We start from the raw sequence: 19,982 nt of genomic DNA, 5'->3' as shown, positions 1-19,982 counted from the left end.
GAAGCGAGTCCAACTCAAAGACGCCTTTAAACCATGCTTCTTATATGTTTCATGAATTCCTTCTTTGCTCTCAAATTTCACATAACATTATGGTCATCTGTCACAGCCAAGTATACATTATGGTCATTGTCGCATGCATTCCGCACGAGCTCATTGTTGAAATTCTGAAAAAGGTTCGTGCCAAGTCTCTACTGCGTTTTAGGTGCGTTTCAAAATCCTTTTGCTCCCGTATATCAGACCCCTTATTCATTGAAGCACATCAAAAAAGTTGCGTAGCTCAATTCCTCGTAGGTTGCCTGGCTTGGACTCCTAAAGATGTTATCTATAATTTAGGCCAAAGAGAAGAACATCAAGACTTAGCTTATCCTATTCAGTACTTGGATCAGCCATGTTTCCGTGAATTTAACTATATGCAATCTATCGGTGGCCTAGTTTGTCTATGGAACAATGTTGGAGAAGTTGCTATTTGCAATCCTTTCATAAAACAACATGTCTTTCTTCCTTATCAACAACCCACGGGAGAACTTTACGGTATAATGACTTGTTGCTCCCTATGTGTTGATCCCACCACTAAGAAACATAAAGTATTCAAGGCACACCTTAGGAATAATGAAAGGAGATACTGGGTTTTTACCATTGGAGTGGACAAGTTATGGAGAGAGATCTCCGGTTGCTCCAATTTTCTCCCTTCAAATGGCAACTGTGTTTATATTGACGGGGTCATTTATTGGGTACATATAAATCGATGTAACATAGCTGCATTCAGTGTTGGAGATGAAAAGTTCATTAGAATGATTTCATTCCCCGATAGAGAATGGACGTTGAGGTTCTCTGAAGGTACACCAAGAATAGCAGAAATAAAGGGACAAGTTGCACTATTAGGTCCTGTATATTTCAAAAAAAGCACAATTGCTTTATATGTTCTCAATGGTAGTGGTGAAACTGACGAATGGGTGAAGCATATAATTGAGCTACCATTAGAATTACCAAAGACATGTGGAGGTTGTCTTTGCTCTTTGTTTACCATCAATCCTAAGGGAGAGATTCTATCACTTCCAGACAAGAATAGTTCGTCCCTCTTTTTATATGATGCTGGAAGGAAAGATCAGTGGAAACTAGTTGAGATACATGGCATATATGAACGCAAATTCCTTGTGGAGATTCAGATTACTGTATTGCTAAATATTGTGGATAGTATTTGGCCCTTGAGATTGTCTGAAATGGTAAACTTAAATGCTAAAGGTCGAGGTTCATATGTCCCTTAAGTTATTTTAAGTGCATGCGTTTGTGTTTTCAAGCCTCAAGGTGACCAAATTCACAGCATGTAGGTGAAACCATTTAGTAGTATTGAATGTAGAGTTATCCTTTAGCACCTATAAAACCCTCCTTGTATGATGTTATCAGTGTTTATAGTTCCTTTTCTGATTTCATTCCATACAAACATTTCAATTTCTGTTATTAGTATTGTGTGTGATTTGGAGGTTCGTTCCTACTTTTGAAATTTTAAGCAATGATGTTATGTACTCATTTTTCTTTTCCTCTTCTGCAAAGTGCATGAAGTGATGACAGAAGTTCATATTTGTTTAATTGCATTCTTTAACATGCTTGACGTTTTTGTATGGAGCTGAGTGTTGGCCAGTCAAGATTTCACAGAAATGAGGGTGTTGAGATGGATGTGCAAAGGCACACTAGGATGGATAAGATTAGGAATGAGAACATTCGGGAGAGGAAGGGCGTGGCTCCCTTGGATGACAAGATGCGGGAAGCGAGACTTAGATAGTTCGAGCACGTGCGAGGAGGAGCCTAGATGCTCCAGTTAGGAGGTGTGAGCGGTTGGCTCTGGCAGATATGAGAAGAGGTAGATGGCAGCCTAAGAAGTATTGGACGAGGTGATCAGGCAGGACATGACACAGCTTTAGATTTTCGAGGACATGGCCCTTGATAGGAAGGTGTGCAGTCGAGCATTAATTAGGGTTGTAGGTTAGGGTTAGTCGAGCGTTTCTCCTCGTTGTGCCGGCTAGTCTGATAGTATTTTGTCTAGGACTGCTAGCGGTTTTTGTTGTGTTTCACATTTTTGCTGTCTTTCACATTTTAGCCTTTCTATTTATTTGCTTTCTTTTACGATGCTAATACTTTTTTTCTGGTTTCTGTTGTTATTACGGATCTATTGTCTCTGAGCTGAGGGTCTCCCGAAAATAACCTCTCTATCCCTCCGGGATAGGGGTAAGGTCTGCGTATACTCTACCCTTCCCAGACCCCACTAGTGGAATCCTACTGTGTTGTTGTTGTTGTTGTTGTTGTTGTTGTTGTTGTTGTTAACATGCATGACGTTTGATTTTTTTTTTTTTTTGAATCGATTAAACTTTCTTTAGGCTTATGCAAATCTTGAGCACAAACTGTAATTCTTCATATAAATTCGACGCGATTTTCTTCCAATTGTTTGACACTTCTGCCAAATTGTCTGTCACAATCCATTTTATGCAATTTTTACCACTTTCAAGAATTTAAATTCCATAAACTATTAATTTTTTGTAAACTTTAATGTGATAATTCAAGAATTTTAGCCTTGCCTTTATGACTGAATTAACAAGATACTACCTAATAGACCATTGGGAAAACATGCATGCTATATAGAGATTGATGCCTCTGTTTGTTTAAAAAAAGATTAGATGGTAGAAAGTGATGTGATCAGTGAGAGTAGTAGAAGTTTATTTGTATTCTTGGTAGGTTATATTTGTGATACCAAAACAATTTCCGTATTTTCCGTACAAAAACAATAGATATTGAACCCTATATAGCTATCGGCCGCCAGCAAAAACAAAGGGAATAACCTAAACAATATATATAAACCCTGACTTCAACTCAAACACACCTTTACACTATCAATTTTCACATAATATTATAGTCGTCCGCCACAACCAAGTATACATGAAGAAAAAGAAGATTGTTGCCATTGGTACTTTATGTATTCCGCACGAGATTATCTTTGAAATTCTAAAAAAGATTCCTGTCAAGTCTCTAATGCGTTTTAGATGCGTTTCGAAATCCTTTTGCTCCCTTATATCAGAACCCTTATTCATTGAAGCACATCAAAAGTTGTCCACTGCTCAATTTCATGTAAGTTGCTCATCTTTGGCGACTCGCGAAAATGTCATTCAGTACTTTAATCAGTCACGTTTCAGTAAGCTTCACTCTCTAGCATCTACCAATGGCTTAGTTTGTCTATGGAACTTTTATGGAGAAGTTGCTGTTTGTAATCCTTTTACACAAGAACATATCTTTCTTCCTAATCAACGACCTTCAATCACTTGTTGCTCCCTGGGTTTTGATCCCACCACCAAGAAATATAAAGTAATCAAGGCACAGTACTATATACTAGATGATCGAGATTATTCATGTAAAGTGAGATATTGGATTTACACTATCGGGGTGGACAATTTATGGAGGGAGATTCCTGACTGCGCCAACATTTTCCCTATATACAATTTTGTTTATATCGGCGGAGTCATTTATTGTGTAAATAGGCTTTCAAAGCCTTACAATATAGCTGCATTCAGTGTTGAAAATGAAAAGTTAATTAGAATGATTTTGTCCCCTGATGAGGTATCGACTTCAAAATCTCCACCAAAAATAGTAGAAATAAAGGGACAAGTTGCACTTGTAGATCAAAGAAAGTTTGGAGGCGATGACAAGGTTAGTTTGTATGTTCTTAATGGTACTGGTGAAACTGAGACATGGGTGAAACATATAATTGCGCTGCCATTAGAGTTAATAAACACAAAATATTTGCCTTTATTTAACACTAACCCTAAGGGAGAGATTACATTGAATACAAACAGTAGTACGATTTGGCAAATGTTCTTATATGACATTGCAAAGAAAGATTGGAGAAAAGTTGATATACATGGAATTTGTGAACGAGTACACCGTGTGAGTTGGGTTGGTGTTTTGCTAAATCTTGTGGAGAATATTTGGTCCTTGAAATAACTACTACTATGGTTGGATGGTTCAGGAGCCTAGCTAGCTCTCTCTACGGTTCAGAATGCATTAGTGAGAAATATAAATGATATTTTTTCTTCAGTGAATCTTGTCTTGAACAAATGCATTAGTATGATTTTTTCTGCTTCTGCAAATCCTGAGCCCAGAATGGGAGTTCTTTTTTTAGATTAAATATGAAATTCTGTCAATCAAGTTAGTACTGATTTTTGTTGTTTCTTTGACTCCCTACATTTCAACTAATATATTTTCTGTTTCTTTCAATTCCTTCTTTAAAACACTCCATGTTGTTTTGACACAATCCGTTATATACAACTTTTACCACTTTCAAGAATTCAAAGTCCTCAAACTATTAAAAGATTTTAAACTTTAATGTGATATTTCAGGAAATTTAGCCTAGCCTTTGTGATGAACTAACAAGATAATGCCAAATAGAATACTGGGAAAACGTGTTATATAGAGATTGATGGCTCAATTAGTCAGTAGACATAATGTTGTGCAGAGGACGTTGATATTGAATTACCACAAAAGGGCACAGGAATAAACGTGTCTATAGGTACAAAGACAACCAATACAGTAGTAATTTTAAGTGCAGGATGAGGGGTGGTGGTGTTACGATCCAAAAATCCAACTAGTCGTAATGACACCTAACCCGACTCCCCTAGGTAAGTCAATTAACAACTATTCAATTCCAATAAAATCTAATAAGACAAATAAGTAAAAGAAATTATTTGAATCTTATACATTTCCCAATGACTGATAGTACAAATCATGAGCTTCTAAGATTAGAATTTACAAAGCTGGTATGAAATAAATACGTCATCGTTCGAAATTTACATAAACATATTTTTATTTTATAAATCTAAAGCTAACATGAATAAGAGACAGCTACAACCGGAATGCAGGTACGTCTTCAATTCCAGCTCCCGTCGATCACAACAACATCAGCATCCAACATCTGCAAAAATGTAGTATGAGTACAACCGACCCCATGTACTCAATAAGTAACAAACCTAACTTAGGTTGAAAGTAGTGACGAGATGGAACAAAGGGTGGGTCCAACACCAATAGCCAACAACAGTTCATAACAACATAATGAAAGGAATAAAAGAAGTAACTCACAGATAAAATGCTCGGTTCGTTCACAGTTCTAGGAAAAATAGGCATGCTTTTCAAGTATATCAGTGAAAATTCAAATCTTTTACCGAAATCGCCAAAAATAAGAGTAAGTTTGAAAACTATAATTTTTCTCAAAGCTTTCAACAGGTAAATGTCTCATTTTCAAAGGGCGTGAGATAAATACATCTCTATGCCTACATGTTGATATGTATGGGTCATGAATGATGTGATACCGTACATCAGAAGGAAAATGCATCTCTATGTCCGTATGCCAAATATGCATGTCGAATGCGATGCAACTCAGTGATAAAACCATATGCATGCTCTCAAAGTATCAATTCACTCATTCCTCCCAGTCACTCAATCCTCACAGTCATTCAGTCCTAACAGCCACTCAGTCCTCACAGTCACTCAATCATCCCAATCACTCGGCACTAGCTGGGCACTAGCACTCAGCCCTCGCACTCGGTAGGTATCTTCACTCACTAGGGGTGTGTGCAAACTACGGAGGGGCTCCTTCAACCCAAGCGCTATAATCTGCACAGAAAACTCACGTGCTATAGTATCAATATCTGGATCCGCACAAACAACTCACGTGCTGCACAAACAACTCACATGCTATAATATCAATATCTGGATGCGTACGCACAACTCACGTGCTATAGTACAATATTCTCACAATCAGGATCTCGGCCTCACTCAGTCATCAATCTCTCCAGCTTCCCGGGCTCTCAATGTCATGAAAATCAGCCCAAAAATAATGATATGATGTATCAATAAATGGTAACAAAGACTGAGATATGATATGCATATGAATGCAAATGACTGAGTATGTATTTGCAATGTAAGCAGATAACTCAACAACAGAAATGACCTCGGTGGGTCTCAACAGAATAAGCATGTATCCTAGACATGATTTTTAACATGGATCTCACCTCAATAACTCTAGTACGTAGAGATTTCATAGTTAAAGATATGATCAGGTAACTATAAAGTACCACAGAAATAATGGAGTCACAATTCACATGGTACACGCCCACACGCCCGGCACCTAGCATGTGCATCACCTCAACACCAAACACATAATGCGTAATTCAGGTTTCATACCTTCAACACCAAGTTTAGAAGTGTTACTTACCTCGAACAAGTTAAATCCATTACCGAGCAAGCCCAACGATGCTTCCAACAATGCCATCTTCGCGTATCGACCTCCGAACGACTCGAAACTAGCCAAAAGCAATTCAAAATGCATCAAACGAAGCCCAAGGAAACAATTCTAAATGTAAATGCTAAGTTCTTAATCAAAAGTCAAAAAGTCAACCCCAAGCCCACATCTCGGAATCCGATGAAAGTTACAAAATTCAAACACCCATTCAACTACGAGTCCAACCATACCAAAATTAGTCAAATCCGATCACAACTCGACCTTCAAATCCTCAAATAATAGTTTATGAAGTTTCTACAATTTTTTCTCAAATTTCCATCTAAAAATATTAATTAAATTATGAAAACAATGATATATCCATGTATATTAACCAAATCCAAGTTAAAATCACTTACCCAAATAAATTTCTTGAAATATTCATGAAAAGTCGCCACAAACCGAGCTTCCAAAGTCCAAATGTGAAATAACACTCTAACCCTCGTTTATATAGTAATAAATCTGACCTCATATTGTGTTGACCGCACATTTTTTTGTGCAGTCCGCACTTTCTTGGATCCGCGACCGCAATCCAAATTGTGCGGTCGCACTTCAACAGTGACTGCACTACCAAGCTTCAGTAAAATACCCGTTACTTTTTGTACAAATGTCCAAATGCTAATTTCTTAATCTTTCTGGAAACTAGAGGGCTACAAATTTTGTTTTTGGATCTTCTCCAAATTTCTTATAGATTAAAAGATATAAGCTTCCGAAGTTAGACCATCAACCTGCAGATTTTCCTTTCTACGGCCGCAAGAGGATTTCTAAGGTCCGCACATTCCCTCTACGGTCCGTACATGAGGCTTTGCCTCAGCACTCTAATATGTTCCGTCCGCACTCCAATTGTTCCAGAACATCATTAGAGTGTCGAAATGCTCGTTCGATACTCTCTTCGAAACACCCGAGCTACTCGGAACCCCATACGAGTATACCAACAAGTCCCGTAACATAACACGGACCTACTCGAGGCCTCAAATCACACCTAACAATATCAAAATCATGAATCATACCTCAAATAGAATTTAATTAACTTTGAATCTTCAACTTCCAAAACTAGCAACGAAACATATCAAATCAACCTGGAATGAACCCAAATTTTTCACACAAGTCCCAAATGACATAACAAAACTCTTTCGATTCCCAAAACCATGATCCGAATTCGATATCATCAAATTCATCTCTTGATTAAACTTATGAACTTTCCAAACCTTCAAATTTCCAACTTTCGCCAATTAGTGCCGAATCCTTCTAGAAACATCCAAATTCAAATCCGGGAATACACATGAGTCTAAAATCACCATTTGCACCTAACAGAACAATCAAAACTCCAATCCGAGGTCAAATACTAAAAAGTCAAATTTGATCAACTCTTCCAGCTTAAACTATGAAATTCATTCTTCTGAATCGACTCTGAATAACCTAAAAACCAAAATCGACGATTCACACAAGTCATAATACATCATGCGAAGATACTCGTGCCCTCAAACTACCGAGCGAAGTACAAATGCTCAAAACGACCGCTCAGGTCGTTATAGGTGGTGATTTTTGCTAGTGCATCTATATGGAGGGGGAAAGATATAATGGTTCTACCAATAAGCATAAATTCCAAGAACGTTGTAGGTCTCTTGATACAGTAAGTATCAATCATGTGATTTTAGAATGTATTTTGTTGTTAAGGGTGCTGTGACGACCCAAAAGGGTCATTACCTGTTTCTAATTGAAATCTGTGTCTTCGAGGCCCTGAAAACCTTATTTAAAGTTGCCTTGATTTGTGTGCGCAGTTCGGGCGCATAGCCGAAAAGCTTAAATGTGAAATCTTGTAGAAATTGCTAAGTTTTGACCTCGAAATGAATAAATTTTACTTCGGTCAACATTTTAGGTAAACGGACCCGTACCCATGATTTGACGATCCCGGAGGGTCCATAGGAAAATATGGGACTCGGGCGTATTCCTGGAATCGAATTCCGAGGTCCCCAGCCCGAGTTATGATTTTTAAGTGAAATTATTCTCTGAAAATGTTTAAAGAAAATTGAAATGAAATCTGATTAGAAACCAATGGTATCGGGCCCGTATTTTGGTTCCGGCGCCCGTTACGAGTCTTATATATGTTTTGAATCACTCCTGTAAAGTTTGGTTAAAAACGGACGTTGTTTGACGTGATCCGGACCCAAATTGGGAAAATTGATGTTTAAAAGGAAATCTGAGAAATTTCATTGATCTTGAGGCTCAATTCGATGTTCATGATGTTATATTGCACACGAATATGTTCGTAGGGTGTTTTTGAGGTAGTGTGCATGCTTGGTTTAGAGTTTCGAGGGCTCGGGTGAGTTTCTAGTAGGTTCCGGGATGCCTTAGGCTTTAGAAGATCAGATGTTGCAGGTTCAGGAATTTTGACAGGTCTCTGAACCCTCTTGCGCGGTTCGCGAGTAATCGCGTGCGGCCGCGGAGGGGCCAGCACAGCCGCGGTCGCCTTGAGCGGTTCGCGGTGGGTGCTATGCAGTCGCGGTCAGCTTGGTGCGGTCCGCACGGGGCAATGATCCGCAGGTCTTCAGGGAGCCTGCGCAGCCGCGGTCCTTCTTGCGCGGTCCGCGGTGGGAACTTCAGAGGGGTATAAATACACGTGAATTTCAGTTATTTTACACTTTTCAAAACCCCAAAACATAAGAGGCGATTTTCCAAACAACTTTTCTTCTCCGAAACGATTGGTAAATGATTTCTAACTTATTTTCTTCACTTCGTAACATCTTTTAACATGATTTCAACTTCAAATCAAAGATTTTCATGGGGAAATTGGGTGATTTAGGTAGAACCTAAGTTTTTCTAAAATTAGGGATTTGGACCTCAATTTGAGGTCCGATTTCAAAACAAACCATATATTTGAATTTGTGGGGGAATGGGTAATCGGGTTTTGGTCCGAACCTCGGGTTTCGACCACGTGGGTCCGGGGGTGATTTTTTACTTTTGGGTAAAGCTTTGGAAAACTCATTTCATGCATTGGGGTTGATTCATTTAGCATTTATTAATGTGATCAAGTAACTTATGACTAGATTCGAGCGGATTGGTGGTGGAATCAAGAGGTAAAGCTATAATTGAGACTTGAGTGGTGTTCAAGGCATCGATGTAAGTGTTTGGTTTAACCCTAGCTTGAGGGATTAGGAGTTGAGTCATATTTGCTACTTGCTTCTTGTTGAGTACGACATATAGGCATGGTGACGAGTATCTATACGTTGGTGTCAAGCATGACCGTGAGTATTAACTTGAAAGTTATTGTGTTTTTGAATGACACCTTGTATACTTTAATTAATGATCCTCTATGATTAAGTATTTCCATTAATTGTACTGAGTACTAGCAAAGTGAGATTGGTTATAGCTGATTCTCCCTTGCCGGGATGACTATTTCGATATCCTTGTTCCCTTGCCGGGAAGTTATTATATTACTTATGTTCCCTTGCCAGGATTTCTTGTGATTATGTGATGACTGAAATGGGAGCGGGTGGTACGCCTACCACAAGATATGATGAAATGGGAGCGGGTGGTGTGCCTACCACAAGATATTATGAAATGGGAGCGCGTGGTACACCTACCACAAGATTGATGAAATGGGAGCGGGTGGTACGCCTACCACAAGATTGATGAAATGGGAGCGGGTGGTACTCCTACCATAAGATATTATGAAATGGGAGCGGGTGGTACGCCTACCACAAGATATAATGAAATGGGAGCGGGTGGTACGCCTACCATGAGATAGAATGAAATGGGATCGGGTGGTATGCCTACCACGAGATATGAGAAATGGGATCGCGTTGCACGCCTGCAACAAGTGGAAACTAAAAGTGAAAGTTGCTTTTATTTTCTTCATTTGTGATAGAAGTTATAGTGCTAGCTTCCTTGTTATTCCCTGTTATTTCTTTTAACTGCTATCCCCGAAGCATGTTCCCCTTCCCCAACTTTAACTGCTTATTACTTGTTTACTTTTCCGCCATATATTATATAACTGTACAGGTTTATCTGGAGTCTGGTCCTAGCCTCGTCACTACCTCGCCGGGGTTAGGCAAAACACTTACCAGCACATGGGGTCGGTTGTGCTGATACTACGCTCTGTGCTCTTTTGCACAGATCCAGGTTTTGGACAGCAGCAGTAGCGCGGGAGCCAACCTTCAGTCCAATGAGACACTGAGGTAGCCTTGTAGACGTTCGCAGGCCCGACGTCTCCTCTATCTTTTATTTCCGTCTGTTATCTCATATATTCGAGACAAACAGTTTATATTTTCTTTCAAACGGTTGTATGTAGCACTCTTAGAAGTTCGTGAGTAATGTGACACCAGTTCTTGGGTAGAGGCATATGTTGATTCTCGCATTATTGTTTAGTTTCTTTAAATTTAAGTCTTCTGCATATTTATTTAATTCCGTTGCTTTCATGCTATCGCCGATAATTGTTAAAAGAAGTGATTGTTAAGGAAGTAAGAAGTTAAGGATTGACTTGCCTAGCTCTCATTAGTAGGCGCTATCACGACCCCCAAGGGTGGGAAATCCGGGTCGTGATAAGTTGGTATCAGAGTTCTAGGTTACATAGGTCTCACAACTCATGGGCAAGCTCAGTAGAGTCTGAGGGATCGGTACGGAGACGTCTGTATTTATCCCCCAGAGGCTACCAAGTTAGGAAAACTTCACTTTTGTTCTTTCTTGTCGTGCGGATTTGTTCCTCAAATGCTAATTGAACTTCTACTCTATTCTTCGCAGATGGCAAGAACAAGCGCTTCCTCATCTACCGCTCAGCAGCCCGAGCCCCCTACAGCAGCTCCCACTAGGGGCAGAGGGCGAGGTCGAGACCGTGCTAGAGGCTGAGGTAGGGGCAGAGCTCAGCCCCGAGCAACGATACCAGTGGTGGAGCCTCAGGTTGATTTCGAGGAGGAGGTTCTAGACCCAACAGTTCTGGTAGGCCCAGCTCAGGTCTCAGAGGGGTTTATCGCTACCCCAGTTCTTCAGGACTCTCTGGTTCGATTGGTGGGCCTCATGGAGAGTGTCACCCGAGCAGGTTTGCTTCCTGTAGCACCAACCACTTCTCAGGTTGGAGGAGGGGCTCAGACTCTTGCTACACGCACTCCAGAGTAGGTAGCTCCCCAGATTCAGGTTCCAGCGGTTCAGCCAGCAGTGGCAGTTCAGCCGGGTGTAGTGGCTCAGACCGGCGATGGAGCGGCTATGTTCGCCGATGCTTTGCGGAGACTGGACAGATTCACCAAGCTCTTCACTACTACTTTCAGCGGAGCTTCTTCTGAGGATCCCTAGGATTTCCTATATAGCTGCAATGAGGTTCTCAGGAACATGGGCATTGTTGAGACCAATGGGGTCGATTTTGTTGCATTTCACTTATCTGGATCCGCCAAGACTTGGTGGAGGGATTATTGCTTAGCGAGACCAGCTGGATCGCCATCATTGACATGGGAGCAGTTTTCAGTGTTGTTTCTGGAGAAGTTTCTCCCCGTGACATAGAGACAAGCCTATCGGAGGCAGTTTGAGCGCCTTCAGCAGGGTTCCATGACGGTCACTCAGTATGAGACCAGGTTCATCGATCTAGCTCGCCATGCTCTTGTCATACTTCCCACCAAGAGAGAGAGAGAGAGAGGGTGATGAGGTTTATTGATGGTCTTATTCAGCCGATTCGTCTTCAGATGGCCAAGGAGGCCGGGAGTGAGATTACATTTCAGGAGGCGACCAATGTGTCCCGCAGAGTTGAGATGATTCTGTCACAGGGAGGTGGTCATGGGTCGGATAAGCGGCCCCGTCATTCAGGTAGATTCAGTGGTACCTCGTCTGGAGGTAGAGATTCATATGGTAGAGGCCATCCTCCTAGGCCCTTTCAGTCAGCTCTTCAAGTCTCCCATGGAACTTCAGGTGGTCGTGGTTCTTAGACGCACTATTCTGATCAGCAGCCTTATAGTGCACTATCAACACCTATCAATGCACCACCGCTTCAGAGTTTCCAGGGTCGTCAGCCCCAGCAGCCGAGGGCTTCTTTTACTTGTGGCGACACGAGGCACATTGCTAGGTATTTCCCTCGAGTTTCGAGTAGTGCTCCGCATCAGGGTTCTCGTGCTATGGTACAGACACCAGATGTTCCACAGCCTGCCCAGCCAACTAGAGGCAGGGGCAGAGGTGTTAGAGGTGGAGGTAGAGGTCCTAGAGGTGGAGCTCAAGCCGCCAGAGGTGGAGGCCAACCAGCAGCAGGCCATCCCAGAGAGGCAGTTCAGGGTGGTGGGGCCCAGCCCCGATGTTATGCACTTCCAGCCAGACCCGAGGCTGAGTCTTCAGATGCAGTTATTATAGGTACTATACTGGTTTGTGATAGAGATGCTTCAGTGCTATTTGATCCAGGGTCTATGTATTCGTACGTGTCATCTTATTTTGCACCGTACCTGGTCACGCCTAGTGATTCATTGAGTATTCCTATTTATGTGTCTACACCGATGGGTGATTCTATTGTGGTCGACCGAGTTCATCGTTCTTGTATTGTAGTGTTTGGGGGTCTTGAGACCCGTGTTGATTTGTTGCTTTTAGACATGGTCGACTTCGATGTTATATTGGGAATGGATTGGTTATCCCCGTACCATGCCATCTTGGATTGCCATGCCAAGACCGTGACCTTAGCCTTACCAGGTTTGCCCCGTTTAGAGTGGAGAGGGACTCCCGGTCATTCTACCCGAAGTGTTATTTCGTATGTGAAGGCTCGGCGTATGGTCGAGAAGGGGTGTTTGGCATATTTGGCTTATGTTCGTGACTCCAGTGCTGAGGTTCCCTATATTGATTCTGTGCCCGTGGTTCGTGAGTTTCCTGAGGTTTTCCCTTCAGACCTGCCGGAGATGCCACCCGATCGGGACATTGATTTCTGCATTGATCTGGCTCGGGGCACTCAGCCCATTTCTATTCCGCCATATCGTATGGACCCGCCGGAGTTGAAAGAGTTAAAGGAACAGTTGCAGGATTTGCTTGAGAAGGGTTTCATTAGACCCAGCGTTTTGCCTTGGGGTGCGCCGGTTTTGTTTGTAAAGAAAAAGGATGGTTCGATGAGAATGTTCATTGATTACCGATAATTGAACAAGGTTACAATTAAGAATAAGTATCCACTGCCGAGGATTGATGATTTGTTCGATCAGCTTCAGGGTGCCAAGGTATTTTCAAAGATTGACTTGAGATCTGGCTACCACCAATTGAGAATTAGGGCATCCAATGTCACTAAAACAGCTTTCCGCACTCGGTACGGGCATTATGAGTTCTTGGTTATGTCATTCGGGTTGACCAATGCCCCAACATCGTTTATGGAGTTGATGAACCGAGTGTTCAGGCCTTATTTGGACTTGTTCGTGATAGTCTTTATTGTTGATATCCTGATATATTCCCGCAGCCAGGAGGAGAACGAGCAACACCTTAGAGTGGTTCTTCAGACTCTTAAGGATAGTCAGTTATATGCTAAATTCTCGAAGTGTGAGTTCTGGTTGAGTTCAGTGTCATTCCTGGGTCATGTTGTATCTGCAGAGGGTATTCAGGTTGATCCAAAGAAGATTGAGGCAGTCAAGAACTGGCCTAGATCAGCATCAGCTATATAGATTCGGAGTTTCTTGGGATTGGCAGGCTATTATCGTCGGTTCGTGGAGGGATTCTCATCTGTTGCAGCCCCGATGACCAGGTTGACCCAGAAGGGTGCCCAGTTCAGATGGTCGAACGAGTGTGAGGCGAGCTTTCAGAGGCTCAAGACAGCCCTGACTACGGCACCGGTGTTAGTTTTGCCCACAGGTTCAGGGCCTTACACTGTTTATTGTGATGCATCTCACATTGGACTTGGTGCAGTGTTGATGCAGGATGGCAAGGTCATTGCCTATGCTTCGAGGCAGTTGAAGGTTCATGAGAAGAACTATCCAGTGCATGATTTGGAGTTAGCAGCCATTGTTCACGCATAGAAGATTTGGAGGCATTACCTGTATAGCGTGGCATGTGAGGTGTTCACGGATCATAAGAGTCTTCAGTATTTGTTCAAGCAAAAGGAGTTGAATTTGAGGCAGAGGGGGTGGTTGGAGTTGTTGAAAGATTATGACATCATTATCCTATATCACCCGAGAAAGGCCAACGTGGTGGCCGATACTTTAAGTAGAAAGTCAGCCAGTATGGGCAGTCTTGCTTATATTCCAGTCGGTAAGAGGCCGCTTGCTTTGGATGTTCAGGCTTTGGCCAATCGATTTGTGATTTCAACTTTAACATGATTTCAACTTCAAATCAATGATTTTCATGGGGAAATTGGGTGATTTGGGTAGAACCTAGGTTTTTCTAAAATTAGGGATTTGGACCTCAATTTGAGGTCCGATTTCAAAACAAACCATATATTTGAATTTATGGGGGAATGGGTAATCGGGTTTTGGTCCGAACCTCGGGTTTCGACCACGTGGGCCCGGGGGTGATTTTTGACTTTTGGGTAAAACTTTGGAAAACTCATTTTCATGCTTTGGGGTTGATTCATTTAGCATTTATTAATGTGATTAAGTAACTTATGACTAGATTCGAGCGGATTGGTGGTGGAATCAAGAGGTAAAGCTATAATTGAGACTTGAGTGGTGTTCAAGGCATCGAGGTAAGTGTTTAGTTTAACCCTAGCTTGAGGGATTAGGAGTTGAGTCATATTTGCTACTTGCTTCTTGTTGGCATGGTGACGAGTATCTATACATTGATGTCAAGCATGACCGTGGGTCTTAACTTGAAAGTTGTTGTGTTTTTGAATGACACCTTGTATACTTTAATTAATGATCCTCTATGATTAAGTATTTCTATTAATTGAAATGAGTACTAGCAAAGTGAGATTGGTTATAGCTGATTCTCCTTTTGCCGGGATGACTATTTCGATATCCTTGTTCCCTTGCCAGGAAGTTATTATATTACTTATGTTCCCTTGCCGGAATTTCTTGTGATTGTGTGATGAACTGAAATGGGAGCGGGTGGTACGCCTACCACAAGATATTATGAAATGGGAGCGGGTGGTACGCCTACCACAAGATATTATGAAATGGTAGCGGGTGGTACACCTACCACAAGATATTATGAAATGGGAGCGGGTGGTACGCCTACCACAAGATATTATGAAATGGGAGCGGGTGGTACGCCTACCACAAGATATTATGAAATGGGAGCGGGTGGTACGCCTACCACAAGATTGATGAAATGGGAGCAGGTGGTACGCCTACCACAAGATATTATGAAATGGGAGCGGGTGGTACACCTACCACAAGATATAATAAAATGGGAGCGGGTGGTACGCCTACCACAAGATAGAATGAAATGGGAGCGGTGGTACGCCTACCACGAGATATGAGAAATGGGACCGGGTTGCACGCCTGCAACAAGAGAAAACTGAAAGTGAAAGTTGCCTTTATTTTCTTCATTTGTGATAGAAGTTATAATGCTAGCTTCCTTGTTATTCCCTGTTATTTCTTTTAACTGCTATCACCAAAGCATGTTCCCCTTCCCCAGCTTTCACTGCTTATTACTTGTTTACTTTTCCGCCATATATTATATAACTGTACAGGTTTATCTGAAGTCTGGTCCTAGCCTCGTCACTACCTCGCCGAGGTTAGGCAAGACACTTACCAGCACATGGGGTCAGTTGTGATGATACTATGCTCTGTGCTCTTTTGTACAGATCCAGGTTTTGGACAGCAGCAGTAGCGCGGGAGTCAGCCTTCAGTCCAGTGAGACACTGAGGTAGCCTTGCAGGGGTTCGCAGGCCCGGCGTCTCCTCTATTTTTTATTTCCGTCTGTTATCTCATATATTCGAGACAAATAGTTTATATTTTATTTCAAACGGTTGTATGTAGCACTCTTAGAAGTTCGTGAGTAATGTGACACCAGTTCTTGGGTAGAGGCATATGTTGATTCTCGCATTATTGTTCAGTTTCTTTAAATTTATGTCTTCCGCATATTTATTTAATTCCGTTCTTTCATGCTATCGCCGATAATTGTTAAAAGAAGTGATTGTTAACGAAGTAAGCAGTTAAGGATTGTCTTGCCTAGCTCTCATTAGTAGGCGCCATCATGACCCCCGAGGGTGGAAAATCTGGGTCGTGACAGGTTCAATTAAATACATTAATCATTACTCCCTTGCAAATTTTTAGACCTCTTTACTACTGCCATCTGTATTCAATTTCAGCCTACCACTTGGAGGGAGTTTCCACTTCACAATTTTAATTTGAAGCGTGATTTTGGAGCTTCAATGGCACAGATCATGGGCCATGGGCCGTTCCAGCCCATTCCTTTAAATTGAACTCTAAGCAAAAGGCAAGCCAAGGAGATGTTTCAAAAAGGAAATTTTACCTCCTATATCAAAGGTTTACACTCTATTTATTATAAATAAAAACCCTTTTAAAATATTATTTCTATAACTATCTTTTATTTTTTATAGCAAAATATGTATTTATGGTATACACTATCGTCAAGGCATTAAATACGCCGTCTAATGTTTTTCTCTCTCATTCTTTTAGTTATTCTCTCCCAAAATCACCGCACAATATATCTAATTTCTCTCTCCACTATCTCTCTTTCACAACAAGTTTGTCTTCCCCATTATTGAACCACGATTCTCCACATTGTCTTCCCCAAGCTTTATAGTTCTCTCACAACGTTATTGTCTCTCTCAATTTTCAACTTTTTTTCCTCCAAAAAGTTGTGGTAAGTGTTAAAATTTTTGTGTTATTGGCCGATTAAAGTTTCTTCCTTTTCTCTTCAACAGTGTTTTTTTTAAAAATATTCATCATTGTTAGGTTTTCTATAGAATACTTAAAATTTCTTGTTCAATAGCCCATTCAATAACTCCGAAGAGGGTTACACGAGGTATACCCACTAAAGCACTTAATTTCAAAAGGCCATCTTTCAATTTGCAAATCACTCAAGAGGAACCTGTATTTGCAGGTTTATCAGCAACCATTGAAGCCGAAAGGAGAACAAAAATACGCAATGACCCTATGAAACAAGGTCAAGATGAGAAATCTTCGAACAAATTAACACTTCTTGATGTGGAAAAGAGAAGAAAACTTATGGATGATGCTTCTGGGAGCAAGGGAAAAGAGGTCGCTAAAGGAAGTAGCTCGAAAACACAGAATGACAAGGTAATTGTAAATGTATTTATATGTATTTGAGTCCACATACATTGATTTTTAGTTTGTACAGTAGTTTTCTCTTCTTGTATTTAGATGTATTTATATGTATTCGATAAGGCATACACTATTTTTTATTTTGTACAGTAATTTTTGACTTTTGTATTTAGATGTATTTATATGTATTTGAGTTCATACAATAATATTTTTAAATACATTATTAGTTCTATCATTTTGATATTATTCATCAATTAGTTATGCATTCAATCTAACTATGTTTATATGTATTTTCGACCTAATTGTATCCATCTGTATTTAAAATAATAGTTATTGCCCTAACTCACAATTTTTGTTGTAATTATTAGTGTACTATGTTGTATTCATGAATGAGTTATGTATTTAACCTAATTGTATTCATCTGTATTTTTAACCATATATTCTATCTTTTTAGTTATTTCTTGTATGTGAATATATAAGGGGCTACAGATTGCTAGCTAATGTACCATGACATACAGTCGACAATGTCTTGATACCAGTGAACTTGAAAGACAAACTTCATTGGATATTGACAGTTGTATCATTTAAAGAGAGATGTATCAATGTCTATGACTCCTACTGATCAGCAGGTCATGATGCTTATGTTAGTTTTGAGATAGAGAAGCTTGCTAATCTTACACCTCTGTACCTATCGATCAATGATTTTTATCGAGACATGCAAGACATAAATTGGTCCTGTGAACCAGCGGGCAATGGCAAGGCACAAATTGATGCTTTTGATCTTGTGTTTATTTCAAATGTGCCTCAACAAAGATCTAGGAGCATGTATGCATTCAATCCTTTTTCTGATTCTTGTATCATTTGTAATCTTATATATATGCATTATATTTAACTGTTGTCAATCTACTTTTTCAGGGATTGTGGTCTGTATGTTGCAGCATATGCAGAGTATTTGAGCACTTATGGATTGGTTCCAAAAATAACCTTTTGATGCTAATTTACTTCATCAAAGATATGGTGCCCTCCTTTGCGACTATGCTATGTGGAAGTCAGACGTCCATGCGATAAGAGACAATGAAGCGCCCGCAAGGATTGTTAGGCAAATCACAAAATCAGATACTTCTATGAAGATAGTTTTAGAATAATTTTTTATTATACAGATTGTATTTTCACCTTATTACTGAATTGATCATGGTTTTACTTAATCTTTTTGGTTTTGAATACATGAATGTCTTCTTGTCTTAATGCAAACGTCACTCGTAATACATTCAATTTATTTTTTATATGCTTATGTATTTAAATTCTCATAATTCAATACTCATTTTTAACTTATTTACGTGGGTGTCATGTATTTAAATTCTCATGATTCAATACCCAAAAGTTCTGCCAATAATGTAATAAAACGTAGTTATACTAACAATATTTAAGTTATGCTGTTAATACATGTATTCTTCTATATTTATGTATTAGTATGATTATGTGCATAGTTGTATTATGTATTCTACTGCTAATACATATTACAGCTATATTCAACATAATTCACTGGTTGTTTTCACTTTTTTTCCCTATTGTATTCACCGTATTTTACTATATTTAATATATGTCAAACTTAACTATATTCAGTTATTATATTCTGTTTTATTTCCTATGTTTGTATTCTGCTGTATTTATGTATTAATATGATCATGTACGTAGTTGTATTATGTATTCAACGATATTTCAAATTGAATTACATATGTATTCAAATTTTTTTATACACTTTTGTATTACATGTATACATGTCCAGCTATACCTCATTTTATACATGTCCTGATATACCTCATTTGAATTGTATTATAACATACACACACACACACCAATTTTTTACGATAACACTAACCATAACAACATTCAATTTAGTAATCTAAACTTAAAAAATTCATCTAGTAATAATCCAATACACCTGTGATGACCCGATAGGTCATTTAGAGTTTTAAACCCTAATTATGTATTTCTGTTTACCTTGAAAATGGTAATAACAATTAGATTTGATTTTGTGGTTCTAAAAATATGTGATCTATTTTTTGCTAGTTGTTAGGCAATAGATGCTGAGTGAAAGATTAAAAAACAAGATAATAGCTTGTAGACAATGTAATAATCAAACCGAATGGCTAGAAATCGGGGACTCGAGCTTGTGTATACGGAGCCTCGAGGTCGAGTTGGATGCCCTGTTAAGGGTATGTCATGCCCCAAAATTTAGGAGCGCGACCGGCGCTCAACCGAGTAAACCCAATTGAGCAAGCCTGTTAGGTTTTATTCTACCCAAACTAATTCATGAATAAGGAGGAGATGGACTCCATTAATCATACTTTATAAATATTTCATTAATAACTTCCATTTTGGTTTCACTAGCCATTTCAACCATAGTATCCAAAGTATGACAATTTTTATAGATATGAAGGTAGACATATTTTTCAAATACCAATATTTCTAATTTAATTCCCGATACCAAACACCACCCACAACCTGTCTATGGAGCCTCTAAATACAATAGAAGAGTA

The 19,982-nt window shown here is 39.9% G+C and overlaps 1 protein-coding gene across 1 annotated transcript; it reads left to right on the top strand.

The window, feature by feature from the left end:
• The first annotated feature begins 119 nt into the window (after window positions 1–119).
• LOC104228295 (putative F-box protein At1g47790) lies at window positions 120–1,780 on the top strand. The gene is made up of 2 exons (XM_009780738.2): window positions 120–1,223; window positions 1,625–1,780. Exons 1-2 carry the CDS (start codon window positions 120–122, stop codon window positions 1,778–1,780), a joined length of 1,260 nt encoding a protein of 419 aa, XP_009779040.2.
• The last annotated feature ends 18,202 nt before the right edge of the window (window positions 1,781–19,982 follow it).

The sequence above is a fragment of the Nicotiana sylvestris genome, chromosome 6 (genome assembly GCF_000393655.2).
Source record: "Nicotiana sylvestris chromosome 6, ASM39365v2, whole genome shotgun sequence".
NCBI classification, from domain to species: Eukaryota; Viridiplantae; Streptophyta; class Magnoliopsida; order Solanales; family Solanaceae; genus Nicotiana; species Nicotiana sylvestris.
Note: the sequence above shows the minus strand (reverse complement) of the source record. Positions and strands in the feature narration are given on the sequence as shown.